The 23,005-nt window shown below is 34.9% G+C and overlaps 2 protein-coding genes across 2 annotated transcripts in view; both read left to right on the top strand.

The window, feature by feature from the left end:
• LOC134842854 (uncharacterized) overlaps window positions 1–5,493 on the top strand; it is a 29,450-nt gene extending 23,957 nt beyond the window's left edge. Inside the window, exons 5-6 of the mRNA XM_063859355.1 lie at window positions 1,838–2,163; window positions 5,019–5,493. Of these exons, the coding sequence (XP_063715425.1) occupies window positions 1,838–2,163; window positions 5,019–5,235 (543 nt within the window). The 3' untranslated portion in view covers window positions 5,236–5,493. The remainder of the gene's footprint in view (window positions 1–1,837; window positions 2,164–5,018) is intronic.
• Window positions 1–23,005, top strand: part of LOC134842856 (ethanolamine kinase 2-like) — a 262,324-nt gene that overhangs the window by 2,009 nt on the left and 237,310 nt on the right. The gene's annotated exons all lie outside the window — the stretch shown is intronic.

The following is a 23,005-nucleotide window of genomic DNA, read 5'->3' as shown; positions in this document are numbered from 1 at the left end:
GCTTCCAACTGACTCCCAAGGCTCTTATTTGATTCTGTCCGCAAACGTTTCCAGCATAACCGATTTTTCTTTCCCCATATCTTTTAGTAGCCCTTCAGTTCTTTTGGGATTATTGGTGTCCACTTTTGCAGAGGAAGTGACAGTAAGTTACAGCAGAGGAAGTGGCAGTTTTGTAACGCTCTCGTCTTCGCTAAGTGGACTTAGAACTGTACAAGGTCTTTTTGATGTAGTTTTCATTGCAGGAATGTGATCCAGATATCGCAGGTCGAGAGCTTTTGCTTCAGTGCTGTTGTCGTCTTCTGGGCAGGAAGTTGAAACAGCATCAATTTGGTTCGGTCTTGGAATCAAATCCTCGTAGCTGAGATTTTTGTGTCGATTATTTTTAAAAATTAATTTCAAATACATTTGACAGCTGCTTTTAAAAGTTTTCCGAAAATTAAAATGTGAGGAGGCTGTTTCGATCACTCACAGCTGGTACCACAAAATTGATGCTTGGGAACTGAAATAGCTTTGATAGGAGTCACTTGTGTTTTTGACGTCAGTGGATACGCAGCGGCTTTGTTGTTGACAACTGTTATTCTAGCGTATATTGCTGCTGCGTGTGCTTTTTCAAAAGCATCCCCATAGATATGAAGCGGAACTTCTGTGATTGAACGAACTAGTTTTTATAGGTCGCTGTGTCTGCCGTTTTCGTAATTTAGGAAATGTCCGAGTGAGATCAAACCAATTATCCTGGGCATTTTGACTAACTTCAATATCTCAGTCGCATCGTGGACTCAAAACTGCTGAAATGCTGAAGAAGATTGTCCAGAAGAAATTTTGGTAGATTTTAGCAGAAGTTGCAGCAGATATTTGAAGTTTTGTAGCAGGCGAATTTTCCTGAAGACTGATTGTTGTGGTAGATAGCATCCACGATCCTCAGTTTTTGAATTTTTCTAGCTGTAGTATTTCAACAAGTCTCATGTTCTGAAATTTTTCAATGAACGCTGAATAGCAATTTTTAGTTCGGGATTTAGCTTCCAGTAATTGAAGCGGTGCTACGCTTGTAAAATACAACCACTATGTTAATTTTTTTACTTGAATGGCATCTGCACGCAGATTCTTACACCATACAAATAATTAATTTTCTTGAATTGAGACACAGATTGGGCTTCTTCCATTGTTTTTATTTTCAAATTTGGATTTTTATCTAACTCCTAAAGTTTTTCAGACTATCATCAGCAGGCACGTAAAATTACTTGGCTAGTGTTGTCTGAAAACCCGGTGTTATGCCGCTAATAGTCCAACTGCATATCATAAGTATTTGATGGATTTTTGAGAAACCCATTCTTTAGTCAGCGCCTAGCATAAAATTTATATCGAATTATTGTCAGTTGTGGAAAACCTTTTCAGACCCATCTGTAGATTCTTAAAAACTTTTTTTCTGAACCGTATAATAAAAGTTTCATCAAATTGACATTCAGACTTTCTTTCCTGCTCTGAACTGAAGTTTTAGACCCTTGAGAGTCAGACTTCTACAGCAGTAGTTCAATATTTTCTTGCACGGTTAGCATGATTGTCTTGCTGATTACTTACTTTTGTGTATAGGAATTATTTACTGAAAAGTACACGCAAAATACTTTTTGTTTAGTTTCTCAGATTATCGATGGGGTGACGCCATATTTTTTTTACTGCGGTTATAATAGCATAAGTTAGGTTATGGTGACATAATAGAAAATAAACACCAGTTTAACCTGAAAAAAACTTATACTTCAGTTCTTGTCGACTAGGTTAAAGAATCGTGCCAAAAACTTAAACAAAATTTTCAGCCAACATTGAAAACTTTTGCTTTGTTTAGCCAATGAGCGCGAGGAAGATAATGTGTTCGGATCCGGATGCCAAGTTCGTGATGCTAGTGAGAGATCCACTCCTCAGGGCAATCTCAGACCACAACGACCACCTCATTCGGGGCTCGGGCAAGACGAGGGCGATGTCGAACAAGGACCGACAGACACTGCCACTTCGTAGCTTGACTCTGTCCGACTACAGGACCATCTTGGGTAACTTTCTGCAGTTGGTGCCACCCCAGAATGTCCTGATTGTGCAGAGTGAGTTTCTTATGGAGGAGAAGTTTGTGCAGCATATCATGACTCAGGTGCAGAACCACTACAACGTGCCCAACAGGTGAGAGAAAAACGAAGGACCCCCACGAGAAACAAAAAAAGCTTTAAAATATTACGAGAAACTTTTTTCTTCAGTTGAAAAAGCTTCTCGTAATATGTTTTTTCTTCAGTTGAATTTTTAAACATTTAGTGGTCATAGTTTTAGTGAAGTAAGTCGCTCAGTTTTTAGTTGAGTGACATTTTTTCTCGGCAAAATTTCCCTCTACTATTGATGAAAGATATCCCTCAGAGATCTAGAGTCCAATTTTTATAGACTTTGTCGTATGCAATTTTTTTTAAAAAAAGACTTAATTTCTTCCTGCCAATTTGTTTATTTTATCTGTTTGATTCTTGATTTCTGCGGTAGCTCGTTTTTCAGAATCATTTCAACGCGAAATTCTTATTACTCTTTCGCCTTTCCAATAACAGAAATTAAATGAAGGAAAAAAAACTGCCTGTCATTTTTAGAGTGAAAAATGACTTTTTGCAATCCCAGTGGAAAAGAAAATTGATCGTATTTTAACAAAATGGATTAGTTTTTAAAAATAAAACGTCAATCAGACAAGTCTCTTGAATTTGAAATAATTTACGGTTATTTTAATCTTTTCTCTGAAATTCAAAAGTTGAGTTAAGTTCAAACAAAATTAGTGATTGAATCTCTGTCTAACCTTAGTTTATTAAAACTTTTCCAGCTGTCTGGCGGTTGTGTTTTTCTAAACGTTTTCATATCAAAGTCTCAATAGTTGACCAGTTTTATATTAGCATTTTTGATCTTTCGGGGCGGAAGGGTGCTTAATTAATTTCCTGGTTTAAATTTATGGGCTCCACGAGAAGTAATGTGTAATGATCGCAAAACTTCTTGTTTCAAGTTTCTGAATCAAAATTTTTGAGCTCTCGTAAATATCCACAAGTAATTTAACAAAATCAATCAGCTATGGTTCCGACTGGCTGGAAGAAACTATGGCCTAGGTTGGTTTTTTCGACTTATTATGACCACCTCAAACAAAGCTTATAGGGGTTAAAGTGTGATCTTTTTTGAGTGTGATTTGGATTCTTAAAAATGTCATTGTCGATAAAAAATTGTTCGCCACGTTTCCGGTTTTCAGACTTAATTTTACGACTTTAGATGAAAGACTGAACCGTCAATTTATTTTTTATTCAATCACTTTTTTCTTAAAAGCAACAGGAAATTCAATAAAACACTGTGTTAAAGTTCCGATAATTTTCTTAATTTTAAAATGAAACAAGACTGCTCGTATCAGCGCGAAGCCCTGAATGTTCCGACTGCCTTTTAAGGTTTATGGAGCAGCAGTAATAACATTTAAAAAAATTAAATGAAATAAAACAAGACTAGTCGTATCAGGGCGAAGCCCTGAATGTTCCGAGTGCCTTTTAAAATTTATGGAGCAGTAATAACATAAATATCATTAACAAATAAAATGTTTAAAAAATGAAAAAAAAAAATTCTAAAATTTGAAATATTTTTCCATGAAAATCATCCCCCCACACGCCATTTAAACTACAAAAGAATAGATTTCGCTCCTTGTAACAAATCAATTATGGCAAATAAGCTTCTTTCAACCAATTTGGAACGATTTCTAAGACGGATTAAATCTCCGCTCACGCGTTAATAGCGCGAAATATATCGCGCGTTAATTGTCCCAAATTAGCCAAAATGGTAATTTTTAAACCCTCATAACTTTACGAAAAATGATCACAGGTGAAATATCGTTTCAAATTTAAGCTCAGGACAACAATACCTTTCGAATGATATTAAAAAAATTCCGTCAAAAATGTCTAGTTAAAAAGTCGAAATTGGTCTGAAGAAAAAAAAACCCACCCCGAGCACAAATATTCCGTTACTTTCGTATTTGAATTTTTTTTATAAAAATCATCCCCCCACACGCCATATTAAGTACAAAAAGATAGTTTTCGTTCCTTGTATCAAATCAATTATGACAAATAAGCTTCGTTCAACCAATTTGGATCGATTTATAAGACGGATTAAACCTCCGCTTACGCGTTAATAGCGCGAATAATATCGCGCGTTAATTGTCCCAAATTGGTCAAAAGGGCAATCTCTAAACCCTCATAACTTTACGAAAAATGATCACAGGTGAAATATCTTTTCAAATTTAAGCTCAGGACAACAATACCTTTTGAAAGATAAAAAAAAATTCCGTCAAAAATGGCTAGTTAAAAAGTCGAAATTTGTCTGAAGAAAAAAAACCCACCCCGAGCACAATTATTCCGTTACTTTTGTATCGAAAGTCGGAACAAAAAAACTTTTGATTTTCCAGTAATAAAGTAGGTGCTTTTTAAACTTGTTTGTTCAAAAGGCTATGTGTCTTTTTCCAGGTTTTGTGTCTTTTAATCAGAATTCAGAGCTTTTTTGATGATTGGTTTTGTTTTGCGAGTGTTTGCGAATTTTTTCAATGAGTATAGTCGGCTGCCTTATTACTGAGGAGTTTTCCTAATGAGGGAAGGGTTGTACAGAGTTTGCAAATTTCAAATTTTAAAATTAGCTAGCAATAGCAAGGTTTTTTAATTTCTTTATCTGAATTGCTAATCGATCAATATCGCCACTCAAAATAGTCTAAGAAAAAAATCGTCACTGGAAAAATTGGAGAAATGTTTTATCGCAGCTCGAATCACAGCGTTTCGAAAGTGGCTTGTGGCGTTTCGAAGTCGGAACAATTGGTAACACAAGACTCCGCGAACTACTTTTGCATGAAAATCTTTTGACGTTTAGAATGTTTTTCGACATCCGTTTATTTAAAAAGCATCGAAAAAAGGCTACCCAATATTTTAGGCCAAAATGATTATAATAAAACTTCTCTATTAGCCAATGTTCCTATCTTTAACTCTCTGTTGTAGAGATGTGCATCATGTAAAAAGCAACGCCAACTCGGAGGATCCAAAGTACACTCTGCCATCCAAGAAGTCCTTCGAGGCCACCCTCTCCACTCTCTGTCCCAAGAGTCTCAACTTTTTCCATCTAGTCGGGTACAGCTTCGACTGGATTCTCCACCCAGATGACCACAGGGCACAGTCACATTATCAGCCACCGGACGAGGAAGACTATAACTTATAGCGATGATTAATTTAAATAATTAAGAATCATTGGAGTCATCTTGACCGCTTCCTTTGATTTTGTGTTTTAGGTCTCTGATTTCTTTTCGCAATTTCAGTTCAAATGACCTAAAATATTTAATTAGCTAGTCTTTTTGTTGATATAAGTTAACATTTTTGTGCCAAAAAAGATATTCCAATCATTGTTTGTTTAGATCGTGAAGAACTAAAAATAATTTCAGAAAAAAAATGTTCATCGTTTTTTAATTTTGTCGTCTAACTTTTTCACGGAAAATTTTTTAAAAATAGTTCTCAAAAACCAGAATACTGTGAAATTCGGTTAGCATGTTTGTACTTACTTTATTTGTAATACTGCACAATATTCAGTGTCTGTTTATTGTAATTTTTGTGAACAACCTGGTGCTTTTGCTAAAATTTGAGTTTAAACTATTTTGAATTGAAAACTTTGAAAGTGTACAGTGAGTTCATTTTTTTATCGACGTAACGCCAAATAGAGCAAGGAGAGGACTCGAACAGGGTTTGTCTAATTCGCATGTCAATAGAACTTACACTCAGTAAAGCAAAACTTCAGTTCAACCCCACCCCCCCCCCCCCCCTCCCCTCGGCGCAAAACTTCGAACAAGTAAAACTTTGGGCCAGTTCTGCTGAAGTCAAATAAGCGTCAGTTAAATTGGTTGGGTAACATAAAAATCTATAACACATCTTAATACCTTAGTTCTTCTCCCTTTTCAGTGATCGGAATAAAAAGTTCTCCATTTTCATGATCAGTTTATGACCTGTTTGTTCAATTTTTCTTTGTTTTTTTGACCTAGTAAAATAATTTAATCTTACTTAAATTCCGATCTTTCTGAATCATTTGGGAAATTTTTTGATAAAATCTTTATTCAGGTGAAGTTCTATAAACAAAATTTTTAATGGTGATTTAGAAAGAAAATTTTGTTTTTGATTATCTTGAATCAGCTAACTGCCTTAAAAATTTTTAAATAGCTCATACTAAACTACTAACAAAACAATACGCTGGTTTGAAAATTATACATTTTTCGCTGATTCGGTAGCAACTTTTTATCTGGCCGCAAAAACTTTTTTTCAACTTTTCAAATTTTGTTAGAAGCTTAATAGAACACTTCGGTTTGCGGTGCTTATAATTTCATAAGAACCAGTTGCCGTTTAGGGGCTTTAGTTTGGAGTTTTTTCTCTATCAATAACTCATAGGTACTCAGCTGATAAGCTCACTTAAATGTAATAGTCTAGAAAACTTTTAGAATAAAATGTTTTGTGAACATTTTAAATTTTTCCCGCAATTTGGTTTTTTATATATCTCAACTACAGCAAACAATATTTATTGATACTTTATTAGCACAGGAAAAATATTGATTTCAATTTTCAAAAATATTGGGTTTGTACTGTTTTTAAATAATTTTGTTTGATTCGGTTCTTGATATAAATTTTTGGGCTCATTTCCAAAGCATAATATATCCTGATTGTTGGTACCAAATAGGTGTCGTAATGTGTTCTTGAACAACAAAACAGTTCAAAACGTACAGCAATTTCAAAAAATTTTGATAGCTATAGATCAATAAAAGTGATTACTGATGGAGTGATCGAAAAGTATTTGATTTGACATACATTTCGTTTGACAAATTAAGTGCAAAGAAATGTGTAGTGGATTAACTTTGGAACGTGATATAAATTACGTATTGGTTATAAATTAGATATTTTATCCCTATAAAATATTGAATACTAACCAATCATACTCCATCTAACTAACGACTTATTTGTAAAGGCTGAAACTACTTGTAGTTTCAGCACCAGAGCATTCTGAATTTAACTTACAGCTTAGTTGCCTTTTCCAAGAGACCAACTCGTAACAAACCAGTATAATCTAGATCTAATGAGACTAAGAGATATAAGAGTAAGATTAAGATTGGTATTAGACTAAGAAGTTGCACGAATCTATCCGGCCGAAAATAAGATAGCGTGACGAGCAGACGGTGTACCTTATCTGAAATTACTCTATGAGTTAGACTATCAGTCCCAACTCAACTTAAAGATCAAAATTTAGTCTCAGTATTTAGCTTTGTTTCTAAATAAAACATTTTTCATACATTTATAGATAACGCTTACATTTTTGTTATATTTAAATCTAACATTTCTTAAAGCCAGCCTGGAGTAATCTATTTTTAAAGATGCTGATAAAAAATATTTCTCAAAAACTTAAAACTTGGGGTTAAGCTGAAAATTAGCATTTGTAAGTAAAAAGTCAACCAAAGAGAATCAGTTTAAAAGAAGAAATTAGTTAACAGGTTCCTTGTGAAAATTTACGTTTCAGATGAAAATCAATTTAAATTTTTTCAATGCGCTGGTTTTCGTTCCTAATTTTTCTTTGCCGTTTTCGGATTAAAATATAACAAGTTTATTTTTGCCTTTTTAATTTTCTTGTGTATGCAAGGATCTAGCCATGCGTACAAAAAATACGTTGTTCAGTGTTGTGTTATGTTAGAGCAAGACTCAGCAGCTCAGTAACTATGAGAACAAAACAGACGTTCTGAGAACCTGAATTAAAATTTAGATCAATTTGTTATTAATCTCACATAAGAGTTCCTCAGAGTAATACAGAGACGCTGTTGCTTTTTATTAGGCCTTCAGTAAAGTTGTGAATGTTATGTAACTAATTATTTTGCAAATTGAGTTATAATTGATTCGAAAACACATATTAATCAAAAATTTAGGTCTCAGCTAAAATGATGCTTGAGATTTTCTCTTTTTTAAAAATTCTTTGACTAATTGAAAAAAAATTGTTTGTTCCTAAATGGTCATTTCTCTAATTACCTTGAAAGAAAATGATTATGTTGTATTTTATTTTAAAGAATTTCTTAAACTGATAAACCTCCTCAATCATTTGAATTGACAACTTTCCTCCATCAATATAGGCTTGTCTATAAGCTGTTCAAAATAGAAAATGTTCGAATTCAAGATCTTTTGAAACTTAGTTTTCTATTAAACAATTTCAAAAGATACGGAGAAAATTTTTCGGCCACCAAATGGTCTTTTCGTGACTGAATTGATATCTTACATTATATCATGGCTTCACTCCGAGTCTACATGACCTATTCAATTGTTATTAATGCACAGCATGAGCCATTTTGAGAAAGTGGTAAGAAAGAAAGGAAGTCTAAGAAATCGTTCCAAATTGGTTTAACGAAGCTTATTTTCCATAATTGATTTGTTACAAGTAGCGAAATCTATCCTTTTTTTTACTTTATATGGCGTGTGGGGGGATGATTTTTATTTAAAAAATTTCAAATTTTTGAAGAAAAAAATTTCATTTTGTTTTTATTACTTTTAATTTTTAATGATATTACTGCTCCATAAACCTTAATGGGCAGTCGGAACATTCAGGTCTTCGCCCTGATACGAGCAGTCTTGTCTGAATTGCTAATCGATCAATATCGCCACTCAAAATAGTCTAAGAAAAAAATCGTCACTGAAAAATTGGAGAAATGTTTTATCGCAGCTCGAATCACAGCGTTTCGAAAGTGGCTTGTGGCGTTTCGAAGTCGGAACAATTGGTAACACAAGGCTCCACGAAAGCATCGAAAAAATGCTACCCAATATTCTAGGCCAAAGTTCTTAGGAAAACTTGATTATAATGAAACTTCTCTATTAGCCAATGTTCCTATCTTTTTTGTTCCGATTTTCGATACGAAAGTAACGGAATATTTGTGCTCGGGGTGGGTTTTTTTTTCTTCAGACAATTTTTGAGGTTTTAACTAGCCGTTTTTGACAGATTTTTTTAAATATCATTCGGAAGGTATTGTTGTCCTGAGCTCAAATTTGAAAAAATATTTCACCTGTGATCCTTTTTCGTAGAGTTACGGGGGTTTAAAGATTGCCATTTTGGCCAATTTGGGACAATTAACGCGCGATATATTTCGCGCTACTAACGCGTAAGCGGAGAGTTAATCCGTCTTAGAATTTGTTCTAAATTGGTTAAAAGAAGCTTCTGTGCCATAATTGGTTTGTTGCAAGGAACGAAATCTATCCTTTTGTACTTTGTATGGCGTGTGGGGGGATGATTTTCTTTTAAAAATTTCAAAATTTAGAAAAAAATTTTCTTTTGATTTTGTTTTAATTCTTTAAATTTTTTTATGTTATTACTGCTCCATAAACCTTAAAACGCAGTCGGAACATTCAGGGCTTTGCCCTGATACGAGCAGTTTTGTTGATACTTTATTAGAACAGGAAAAATATTATTTCCATTTTCAAAAATATTGGGTTTGTACTGTTTTTAAATAATTTTATTTGATTCGGTTTTTGATGTAAACTTTTGGGCTCATTTCCAAAGCATAATATATCCTGATTGTTGGTACCAAATAGATGTAGTAATGTGTTCTTGAATAACAAAACAGTGCAAAACGAGCATCAATTTCAAAAAAAATTGATAGCTATAGATCAATAAAAGTGATTACTGATGGAGTGATCGAAAAGTACTTGATTTGACAGACATTTCGTTTGACAAATTAAGTGCAAAGAAATGTGTAGTGCATTAACTTAAAGATCAAAATTAAGTCTCAGTATTTAGCTTTGTTTTTAAATAAAACATTGGTTGTACTTTTAAATCATACATTTATAGATAACGCTTACATTTTTGTTATTTCTTAAAGCCAGCCTGGAGTGACCTATTTTTAAAGATGCTGATAAAAAATATTTCTCAAAAACTTAAAACTTGGGGTTAAGCTGAAAATTAGCATTTGTAAGTAAAAAATCAACCAAAGAGAATCAGTTTAAAAGAAGAAATTAGTTAACAGGTTCCTTGTAAAAATTTACGTTTCAGATGAAAATCAGTTTAAATTTTTTCAATGCGCTGGTTTTCGTTCATAATTTTTCTTTGCCGTTTTCGGATTAAAATACAACAGTTTTTTTTGCCTTTTTAATTTTCTTGTGTATGCAAGGATCTAGCCATGCGTACAACAATACGTTGTTCAGTGCTGTGTTATGTTAGAGCATATGTGTCATGTGAGAGTTCTCATATTATGACTAAAGGTGCATTTGGTTCCTGCCTGTCAATCAGTCTAGGTCTGTCTAGTCTGCTATGTGTTGACCTCTAGTTCAGAGTCTTATTTATGCGAACTAGAAACAAGTTGAATTCAATCTTCAACCGTATCGTTTTAACTATCCCTTGTTATGGCACAGCCAGCGGATGGAGGGGGAAAAACCCCCTTGGAATTGTGGCACTCTGGCTTCCGAAACAGGCGGAACCACAATTATAATGGGAGCATTGGAAACAGCGATTCCATTGGGCAATGGTGGCGAAACACGGATTAGTTTCGTCTGAATACTACTTTCCGTCAACGATGACCGAAGCGCAGATTACCGGTATGGGGGATGTTGGTGGAAAACCGAGGGAAGAAGGTAAACGCACGCTCATATCAAATCTGTATCTATGTCTAGGACACGAGGGACAGCGGGCCTTACATAACCAGCATCCACACTTGAATATGGAAGAAATACGATACCCGAGATTCTTGGATACATGTGTAGCTCTTTTCCAGAAACAGCGAAATGAAACTTATGAGATGTACCAAATGTTGCCCAGGAAGCAAAAAGAGAGAGAGAGTTTAGAATCGTTCTACGCAGAGCTCAGCGGAATGGCGGCGAGATGCAACCTGGGTACCCAAGAGCGGAAAATGGAGAGAGACACATTTACATTTAATATGCGGAATAGGGACGCGCAAAACGAGCTGTACCGGGAAACGAAAACCCCGGAGCAAGCACTACAGATCTCGACAAATACGCAAAGACTTACAAGGAGGCGACAAATACGGAAGCACTACGGAGGCGACAAATACGCAAAGACTTACAAGGAAAGTGCGCCAGGTTCCACGGAAACGGCCTACACAACCCCAGGGGGTTCTCTACAGATCAAGGCGGAACCAATCAGTAATATTCGTGGATCCAGGGGACGAGGAATACAAGGGGACGGGGACAATACCAGAATCGGGGAGGAGGCCAAACGCAAGAACGTAGATATTACAACTGTGACCAGCCGAATTTCACTCCAGAACACCGACAACGATGCCCAGCAAGAGCCGTCACATGCAATTTCTGCAAAAAGGTCGGGCATTTTGCGAAGACTTGTCGGGGAAAACGGCTGTCACGTGGGGGACAACCAGTTGGACTAATCCAAAGGGACGAACCCTTCGACAAAAAGGATACTCACTCGGATGATGTTGGGTCACAGAATGCTGCAAATTTAGTAGGTTTCGTCAAGAGAGAACACTACAGCTGGTCATCGGAGAGTTCAGATGACTATATGGTTATGGCGATTAAACGTAAAAAAGAGACACTATTGAAAGTTGCCGGGCCTAAACTTAAAATTTACATTAATGGACACCCAATGAACATCTGGATCGACAGCGGATCGGCGATATCCATACTAACACTTGACGACTTGAAAAAAACAGTGGGAAGAACGGGAATCAACTTGAAACAAGACGACATGGAAAATAACGAAATTCGGGACTACAGCAACAATCGGATCAAAATCTTGGGGAGAATGGAGGTTGAGTTAGCATCAAACGGCTGGAAGACGAGAGCGGAAGTTAGAGTCATCGGAGGGACCAGACCCTCAATCGCGGGACGTGACCTGATGGGGAAATTCGGACTACAGTTGATGCAAGCAGATACAAGGGGAGCAGTGATGAATATCCAAGGGATGGAAAACAGTACATGTGAGAAGGAGCAAGCTGAAGAACCGGAGGACGAGCAAATGGACCCCTGGCAACATTATTTTAGTAAGCTATTCCCAAAACTTTTTACTAGGATCGGAAAAATTAGAAATTACAAGGTCCAAGCGGAGTTTTTCAGAAATCTCGTACCGGTGCAGCAAAAGGGCCGGAGAGTGCCGGTAACGCTCCAAGAAAAAGTGGACAAAGAGATCGATAAGCTACTAGCCCAGGGACACATAGAAAAATTGAAGGAACGTTCGGATCGATATGTTGATTCTCCGATTGTCATCACCGTAAAAAAAGACGGGTTCGTGAAATTAGCGTTGGAATCTCGAGAACTAAATAAACAATTGCATAAAAACAAGTACCAAATGCCCAACATAGAAGAACTTGTAGATGCAATAGGACAACTTATTTCCAAGAAAAAACAAGGGGAGGTGTACTTTACCACGATGGATTTAACGTACGCGTATGGACAACTACCACTCAGTAAAGAAACAAGTGTACGTTCTAATTTCTCATTGGTGGGCGGACGGTCGACAGGAACGTACCGATTTCGAACTGATTTTTTCGGGCTAACGTCGATGCCAGCAGAGTTCCAATGGGTAATGGATTGATGATATTTTGGTTACAACCAAGGGAACTGAGGTGGAACACATATCCTTAGTTGAAAAGATCCTTCGAAAATTGAATCGCGAAAACATCTCGCTAAAACTACCTAAGTGCGAGTTCGCAAAGCGAGAATGCGAATGGCTCGGCCATCGTATAGCAGAAACGGGAGCTAAGCCTCTGCCGTCGCCGATCGATATTTTAGCGGCCCCTAAAACAGTTACTAAGTTGAAATCATCTATGGGCTCAATTCACAGCCATCATAAATACTTACCGGCTATAGCAAAAATGTCAGCTCCCCTAAGACCGCTTCTATGAATATTTACTTGGAGTTTTGTTTTATTTGGAACAGTTTTGAAAAGTTTGTTTGAGGACTCTTTGGCATCAGTCCTCGTTTTGTTGTGATCTCAAGGTGGCGCTCTCACTTCAATATTTTCCATAATACGGTTGATTTGATGCGAGACCGCACCGAGCGCCCATGGATCATAATCGATTATACTGTAAAAATATGGTCAGTATCTTTAAAATTACAAAACAATCGATTATAATTCATTAAAAATGGATTATAGTCTTAAAAATTTAAACATTTAAATCAATAAGAATGAATTTTTTCAAGAGGTTATTCATGAAATTTACATTTTTTTCAAATTATCTCGTTTTCTGTCCAGTGCAGTTGTTATGTATTACGTTTCATAAAACTTTACATGTCAAAATAAAAATTATATACTTTTTGTCTCTGTTTTTTTTCAGTTCTTATCAGTTTACACCCCTCCTCCCTTTACTTTACCCTCCCCCCCCCCCCGTTTACCCCACCCCTCCCCCCCCCCCCCAGTTTTTACCACACGTGCCAATCGCCCCCTTATTTGTGATCAGGGGGGTTTTGTTTAATGGTAGATTTTGGGTGAGGGGGTTGGTGATTGACAGCCTCCCCCCCAGTCCCCCCATTTATCTCCCTTCTTTAGTTGTACAGGAGATAGAAAACTTGTTGGAGTGAATTTGAGACATGGCATTAAGTAAAAGACATGGCATACATTTTGCAATTTTTTCGCAAATTTTGCAATACTTCTGCAAAATCAATCAAATTCAGTTCTAAAAATGAAATAGATTAGAATTGATCAAATGGACTATAATGCATTTTTATTTGAAAAAAAAGCAATTTTGTTTAACTATCTTGTCGAAATTGTTCAATATACTTGCAAAAAACAATGGATTATAATCGATTATAATGGATGATAATGGACTACTTTATTTCAAAGTTAATCGATTTTAATGGCAATTTAATCGATTTCGTGGTCTGAAACTTACACCTTTATTAGATTATAATGGAATAATTTTTGTCTCGAGAATCCATTACAATCGATAAGAAACCATGAGTGCTCCGTACGGGAGTGCAGCTAAAAAGTTTCTTGAAAGTTTGGATGATGAAATGTTACACAAAAAAATATGCGTGGTTAAATGTTCCGCACTGCAAGTGCTCTAATTGAAACTGACGCTAGCATTTTGATCTAATTTTGTTCCGACTTTCGAATAAAGCGGAATTTTAAAGCTTGGCGTGATTTTATTGTTCAGTCAATTTTCTGCGATCGAAACAACATCTTTTAACAAAACAAAAAAAAATTATTACCCATTGAAGATATCGACTCCCTGAAATCAAGTTCAAAAAAATTACCTCCAATCTTTTTTTGCAAAATTTTGGGGTTTGAAAATTGCCAATTTGGCTATGCTCTGGGCTACTTTATGCGCATTTTTTTTAAAGATTTCAATAATAATTCTTAGAGCGTATTGTTTTTGCACGGCGAGTTGTTATGCACAACAAAATTGTTCCAAATTTATTTGAGGCTGGCTAAATGGTCGTTTTTGTTTCGTGCGACTCAAAATTGCACAATTGATTTTTGGTTGATATTGTCCAAAATTTATTTTTTGATTTTTTTTTCCAGAATTTATATGATAAAAATGTACATGGAGTTTTTTCATTAGGAATAGTTTTGAAAAGTTTCTTTGAGGACTGTAGGCATGAATCGTTGTTTTGTTGTAATCTCAAGGTGGCGCTCTCGCTACAATATTTTCCATAATTCGGTTGATTTGAAGCGAGCCCGCACCGAGCGCCCATGGATCATAATCGATTATACTTTAAAATTATTGTCAGTATCTTTAAAATTACGAAACAATCGATTTTGATCCATTAAAAATGGATTATAATCTTAAAAATTTATATATTAAAATCAATATGATTGGATTTTTTCAAGAGGTTATTCATGAAATTTACATTTTTTTTCAAATTATCTTGTTTTCTGTCCAGTGCAGTTGTTATGTTTTACGTTTCATAAAACTTTACATGTCACAAAAAAAATTATATACTTTTTATCTCTGTTTTTTTTTTAGTTATCAGTTTACACCCCTCCTCCCGTTACTTTACCCCCTCCACCCCCGTTTCCCGCCGCCCCCGTTTACCCCACTCCCCCCCCCCCCCCCCCCCAGTTTTTACCACACGGGCCAATCGCCCCCTTATGGCTGAACATGGGGGGATTATTTATTGGTAGATTTTAGGTGAGGGGGTTAGTGATTGACACCCTCCCCCCCATTCCTCCCATTTACCTCCCTTCTTTAGTTGTACAGGAGGTAATAAACTTGTTGGAGTGAAATTGAGACATGGCATTAAGTAAAAAACATGACATACATTTTGCAAATTTTACAATACTTCTGCAAAATCAATCAAATTCAGTTCTAATGAAATAGATTAGCATTAATTATAATGGACTATAATGGATTTTTATTTGAAAAAAAAAGCAATTTTGATTAACTATCTTGTCGAAATTGTTCAATTTACATGCAAAAAACAATGGATTATAATCGATTATAATGGATGATAATGGACTACTTAATTTCAAATTTAATCGATTTTAATGGCAATTTAATCAATTTCGTGGTGTGAAACTTACACCTTTAATGGGTTATAATGGAATAATTTTGTCTCGGGAATCCATTACAATCGATAAGAATCCATGAGTGCTCCGTACGGGAGTGCAGCTAAAAAGTTTCTTAAAAGTTTGGATGATGAAATGTTACACAAAAAAAATATGCGTTGTTAATTGTTCCGCACTGCAAGTGCTCTAAATGAAACTGACGCTAGCTTTTTGGTCTAATTTTGTTCCGACTTTCGAATAAAACGGAATTTTAAGGCTTGGCGTGTTTTTATTGTTCAGTCAATTTTCTGCGATCGAAACCACCGCTTTAAACAAAACAAAAAAAATTATTAACCATTGAAGATATCGACTCCCTGAAATCAAGTTCAAGCAAATTACCTCCAAGCTTTTTTTGCAAAAGTTTGGGGTTTGAAAATTGCCAATTTGGCTATGCTCTGGGCTACTTTATGCGCATTTTTCAAGATTTTAAAAATAATTCTTAGAGCATATTGTTTTTGCATGGCGAGTTGTTATGCACAACAAAATCGTTTCAAATTTAATTGAGGCTGGCTAAATGGTCGTTTTTGTTTCGTGCGACTCAAATTTGCCCAATTAATTTTTGGTTGATATTGTCCAAAATTTACTTTTTGATTTTTTTTTCCAGAATTTATTCGATGAATATGTACATGGAGTTTTTTCAATTGGAATAGTTTTGAAAAGTTTCTTTGAGGACTGTAGGCATGAATCGTTGTTTTGTTGTGATCTTAAGGTAGCACTCTCGCTACAATTTTTTCCATAATTCGGTTAATTTGAAGCGAGCCCGCACCAAGCGCCCATGGATCATAATCGATTATACTTTAAAATTATGGTCAGTATCTTTAAAATTACGAAACAATCGATTTTAATCCATTAAAAACGGATTATAATCTTAAAAATTTAAATATTAAAATCAATATGATTGGATTTTTTTAAGAGGTAATTCATGAAATTTACGTTTTTTTTTCATATTATCTTGTTTTCTGTCCAGTGCGATTGTTATGTATTACGTTTCATAAAACTTTACATGTCACAATAAAAATTATATACTCTTTATCTCTGTTTTTTTTTCAGTTATCAGTTTACACCCCTCCTTCCTTTATTTAACCCCCTCCACCCCCGTTTACCGCCGCCCCCGTTTACCCCACCCCCCAGTTTTTACCACACGGGCCAATCGCCCCCTTGTGGCTGAACATGGGGGGATTATTTATTTGTATATTTTAGGTGAGGGGGTTAGTGATTGACACCCTCCCCCCCAGTCCTCCCATTTACCTCCCTTCTTTAGTGGTACAGGAGGTAGAAAACTTGTTGGAGTGAATTTGAGACATGGCATTAAGTAAAAGACATGACATACATTTTGCAATTTTTCCGCAAATTTTGCAATACTTCTGCAAAATCAATCAAATTCAGTTCTAAAAATGACATAGATTAGAATTGATTATAATGGACTATAATGGATTTTTATTTGAAAAAAAAGCAATTTTGATGAACTATCTTGTCGAAATTGTTCAATATACTTGCAAAAAACAATGGATTATAATCGATTAATATGGATGATATCAAAGTTAATCGATTTTAATGGCAATTTAATCGATTTCGTGGTCTGAAACTTACATGTTTAATGGATTATAATGGAATAATTTTTGTCTCGGGAAACCATTACAATCGATAAGAATCCATGAGTGCTCCGTACGGGAGTGCAGCTAAAAAGTTTCTGAAAAGTTTGGATGATGAAATGTTACACAAAAAAAAATATGCTTGGTTAATTGTTCCGCACTGCAAGTGCTCTAAATGAAACTGACGCTAGCTTTTTGGTCTAATTTTGTTCCGACTTTCGAATAAAACGGAATTTTAAGGCTTGGCGTGATTTTATTGTTCAGTCAATTTTCTGCGATCGAAACCACAGCTTTAAACAAAACAAAAAAAATTGTTAACCATTGAAGATATCGACTCCCTGAAATCAAGTTAAAAAAAAATACCTCCAATCCTTTTTTGCAAAATTTTGGGGTTTGAAAATTGCCAATTTGGCTATGCTCTGGGCTACTTTATGCGCATTTTTCAAGATTTTAATAATAATTCTTAGAGCGTATTGTTTTTGCATGGCTAGTTGTTATGCACAACAAAATCGTTCCAAATTTATTTGAGGCTGGCTAAATGGTCGTTTTTTGTTTCGTGCGACTCAAAATTGCCCAATTGTTTTTTGGTTGATATTGTCCAAAATTTGTTTTTTTTTGGTTTTTTCCAGAATTGACTCGATGAATATGTACATGGAGGGTTTTCATTTGGAATAGTTTTGAAAAGTTTCTTTGAGGACTGTAGGCATGAATCGTTGTTTTGTTGTGATCTCAAGGTGGCGCTCTCGCTACAATATTTTCCATAATTCGGTTGATTTGAAGCGAGCCCGCACCGAGCGCCCATGGATCATAATCGATTATACTTTAAAATTATGGTCAGTATCTTTAAAATTACGAAACAATTGATTTTAATCCATTAAAAATGGATTATAATCTTAAAAATTTAAATATTAAAATCAATATGATTGGATTTTTTCAAGAGGTTATTCATGAAATGTACATTTTTTTCAAATTATCTTGTTTTCTATCCAGTGCAGTTGTTATGTTTTACGTTTCATAAAACTTTACATGTCACAATAAAAATTATATACTTTTTATCTCTGTTTTTTTTAGTTATCAGTTTACACCCCTCCTCCCTTTACTTTACCCCCTCCACCCCCGTTTACCGCCGCCACCGTTTACCCCAACCCCACCCCCCCCCCAGTTTTTACCACACGGGCCAATCGCCTCCTTGTGGCTGAACTTGGGGGGATTATTTATTTGTAGATTTTAGGTGAGGGGGTTAGTGATTGACACCCTCCCCCCCAGTCCTCCCATTTACCTCCCTTCTTTAGTTGTACAGGAGGTAGAAAATTTGTTGGAGTGAATTTGAGACATGGCATTAGGTAAAAGACATGACATACATTTTGCAATTTTTTTTGCAAATTTTGCAATACTTCTGCAAAGTCAATCAAATTCAGTTCTAATGAAATAGATTAGAATTGATTATAATGGACTACAATGGATTTTTATTTGAAAAAAAAAGCAATTTTGATTAACTATCTTGTCGAAATTGTTCAATATACTTGCAAAAAACAATGGATTATAATCGATTAATATGAATGATAATGGACTACTTTATTTCAAAGTTAATCGATTTTAATGGCAATTTAATCGATTTCGTGGTCTGAAACTTACACCTTCAATGGATTATAATGGAATAATTTTTGTCTCGGGAATCCATTACAATCAATAAGAATCTATGAGTGCTTCGTACGGGAGTGCAACTAAAAAGTTTCTTAAAAGTTTGGATGATGAAATGTTACACAAAAAAAAATATGCGTGGTTAATTGTTCCGCACTGCAAGTGCTCTAAATGAAACTGACGCTAGCTTTTTGGTCTAATTTTGTTCCGACTTTCGAATAAAACGGAATTTTAAGGCTTGGCTTAATTTTTTTGTTCAGTCAATTTTCTGCGATCGAAACCACAGCTTTAAAAAAAAATTATTAACCATTGAAGATATCGACTCCCTGAAATCAAGTTCAAAAAAAATACCTCCAATCCTTTTTTGCAAAATTTTGGGGTTTGAAAATTGCCAATTTGGCTATGCTCTGGGCTACTTTATGCGCATTTTTCAAGATTTTAATAATAATTCTTAGAGCGTATTGTTTTTGCATGGCGATTTGTTATGCACAACAAAATCGTTCCAAATTCATTTGAGGCTTGGCTAAATGGTCGTTTTTGTTTCGTGCGACTCCAATTTGCCCAATTGATTTTTGGTTGATATTGTCCAAAATTTATTTTTTGATTTTTTTTCCAGAATTGATTCGATGAATATGTACATGGAGTTTTTTCATTTGGAATAGTTTTGAAAAGTTTCCTCGAGGACTGTAGGCATGAATCGTTGTTTTGTTGTGATCTCAAGGTGGCGCTCTCGCTACAATATTTTCCATAATTCGGTTGATTTGAAGCGAGCCCGCACCAAACGCCCATGGATCATAATCGATTATACTTTAAAATTATGGTCAGTATCTTTAAAATTACGAAACAATTGATTTTAATCCATTAAAAATGGATTATAATCTTAAAAATTTAAATATTAAAATCAATATGATTGGATTGTTTCAAGAGGTTATTCATGAAATGTACATTTTTTTCAAATTATCTTGTTTTCTGTCTAGTGCAGTTGTTATGTTTTACGTTTCATAAAACTTTACATGTCACAGTAAAAATTATATACTTTTTATCTCTGTTTTTTTCAGTTATCAGTTTACACTCCTCCTCCCTTTACTTTACCCCCTCCACCCCCGTTTACCGCCGCCCCGTTTACCCCACCCCCCATTTTTTGTACCACACGGGCCAATCGCCCCCCTTATGGCTGAACATGGGGGGATTATTTATTGGTAGATTTTAGGTGAGGGGGTTAGTGATTGACACCCTCTCCCCCAGTCCTCCCATTTACCTCCCTTCTTTAGTTGTACAGGAGGTAGAAAACTTGTTGGAGTGAATTTGAGACATGGCATTAGGTAAAAGACATGACATACATTTTGCAATTTTTTTTGCAAATTTTGCAATACTTCTGCAAAGTCAATCAAATTCAGTTCTAATGAAATAGATTAGAATTGATTATAATGGACTACAATGGATTTTTATTTGAAAAAAAAGCAATTTTGATTAACTATCTTGTCGAAATTGTTCAATATACTTGCAAAAAACAATGGATTATAATCGATTGATATGGATGATAATGGACTACTTTATTTCAAAGTTAATCGATTTTAATGGCAATTTAATCGATTTCGTGGTCTGAAACTTACACCTTTAATGGATTATAATGGAATAATTTTTGTCTCGGGAATCCATTACAATCAATAAGAATCCATGAGTGCTTCGTACGGGAGTGCAGCTAAAAAGTTTCTTAAAAGTTTGGATGATGAAATGTTACACAAAAAAAAATATGCGTGGTTAATTGTTCCGCACTGCAAGTGCTCTAAATGAAACTGACGCTAGCTTTTTGGTCTAATTTTGTTCCGACTTTCGAATAAAACGGAATTTTAAGGCTTGGCTTGATTTTTTTGTTCAGTCAATTTTCTGCGATCGAAACCACAGCTTTAAAAAAAAATTATTAACCATTGAAGATATCGACTCCCTGAAATCAAGTTCAAAAAAAATACCTCCAATCCTTTTTTGCAAAATTTTGGGGTTTGAAAATTGCCAATTTGGCTATGCTCTGGGCTACTTTATGCGCATTTTTCAAGATTTTAATAATAATTCTTAGAGCGTATTGTTTTTGCATGGCGATTTGTTATGCACAACAAAATCGTTCCAAATTCATTTGAGGCTTGGCTAAATGGTCGTTTTTGTTTCGTGCGACTCCAATTTGCCCAATTGATTTTTGGTTGATATTGTCCAAAATTTATTTTTTGATTTTTTTTCCAGAATTGATTCGATGAATATGTACATGGAGTTTTTTCATTTGGAATAGTTTTGAAAAGTTTCCTCGAGGACTGTAGGCATGAATCGTTGTTTTGTTGTGATCTCAAGGTGGCGCTCTCGCTACAATATTTTCCATAATTCGGTTGATTTGAAGCGAGCCCGCACCAAACGCCCATGGATCATAATCGATTATACTTTAAAATTATAGTCAGTATCTTTAAAATTACGAAACAATTGATTTTAATCCATTAAAAATGGATTATAATCTTAAAAATTTAAATATTAAAATCAATATGATTGGATTGTTTCAAGAGGTTATTCATGAAATGTACATTTTTTTCAAATTATCTTGTTTTCTGTCTAGTGCAGTTGTTATGTTTTACGTTTCATAAAACTTTACATGTCACAGTAAAAATTATATACTTTTTATCTCTGTTTTTTTTCAGTTATCAGTTTACACTCCTCCTCCCTTTACTTTACCCCCTCCACCCCCGTTTACCGCCGCCCCGTTTACCCCACCCCCCATTTTTTTTACCACACGGGCCAATCGCCCCCCTTATGGCTGAACATGGGGGGATTATTTATTGGTAGATTTTAGGTGAGGGGGTTAGTGATTGACACCCTCTCCCCCAGTCCTCCCATTTACCTCCCTTCTTTAGTTGTACAGGAGTTAGAAAACTTGTTGGAGTGAATTTGAGACATGGCATTAGGTAAAAGACATGACATACATTTTGCAATTTTTTTTGCAAATTTTGCAATACTTCTGCAAAGTCAATCAAATTCAGTTCTAATGAAATAGATTAGAATTGATTATAATGGACTACAATGGATTTTTAATTGAAAAAAAAAGCAATTTTGATTAACTATCTTGTCGAAATTGTTCAATATACTTGCAAAAAACAATGGATTATAATCGATTAATATGGATGATAATGGACTACTTTATTTCAAAGTTAATCGATTTTAATGGCAATTTAATCGATTTCGTGGTCTGAAACTTACACCTTTAATGGATTATAATGGAATAATTTTTGTCTCGGGAATCCATTACAATCAATAAGAATCCATGAGTGCTTCGTACGGGAGTGCAGCTAAAAAGTTTCTTAAAAGTTTGGATAATGAAATGTTACACAAAAAAAAATATGCGTGGTTAATTGTTCCGCACTGCAAGTGCTCTAAATGAAACTGACGCTAGCTTTTTGGTCTAATTTTGTTCCGACTTTCGAATAAAACGGAATTTTAAGGCTTGGCTTGATTTTTTTGTTCAGTCAATTTTCTGCGATCGAAACCACAGCTTTAAAAAAAAATTATTAACCATTGAAGATATCGACTCCCTGAAATCAAGTTAAAAAAAATACCTCCAATCCTTTTTTGCAAAATTTTGGGGTTTGAAAATTGCCAATTTGGCTATGCTCTGGGCTACTTTATGCGCATTTTTCAAGATTTTAATAATAATTCTTAGAGCGTATTGTTTTGCACAACAAAATCGTTCCAAATTTATTTGAGGCTGGCTAAATGGTCGTTTTTGTTTCGTGCGACTCAAATTTGCCCAATTGTTTTTTGGTTGATATTGTCCAAAATTTGTTTTTTGATTTTTTTTCCAGAATTGATTCAATGAATATGTACATGGAGTTTTTTCATTTGGAATAGTTTTGAAAAGTTTCCTCGAGGATTGTAGGCATGAATCGTTGTTTTGTTGTGATCTCAAGGTGGCGCTCTCGCTACAATATTTTCCATAATTCGGTTGATTTGAAGCGAGCCCGCACCGAACGCCCATGGATCATAATCGATTATACTTTAAAATTATGGTCAGTATCTTTAAAATTACGAAACAATTGATTTTAATCCATTAAAATTGGATTATAATCTTAAAAATTTGAATATTAAAATCAATATGATTGAATTGTTTCAAGAGGTTAATCATGAAATGTACATTTTTTTCAAATTATCTTGTTTTCTGTCTAGTGCAGTTGTTATGTTTTACGTTTCATAAAACTTTACATGTC

This window comes from Symsagittifera roscoffensis, chromosome 3 (assembly GCF_963678635.1).
Source record: "Symsagittifera roscoffensis chromosome 3, txSymRosc1.1, whole genome shotgun sequence".
In the NCBI taxonomy this organism is placed as follows: Eukaryota; Metazoa; Xenacoelomorpha; order Acoela; family Convolutidae; genus Symsagittifera; species Symsagittifera roscoffensis.
The sequence above is the reverse complement of the archived record's forward strand: the minus strand, read 5'-3'. Positions and strand labels throughout refer to the sequence as shown.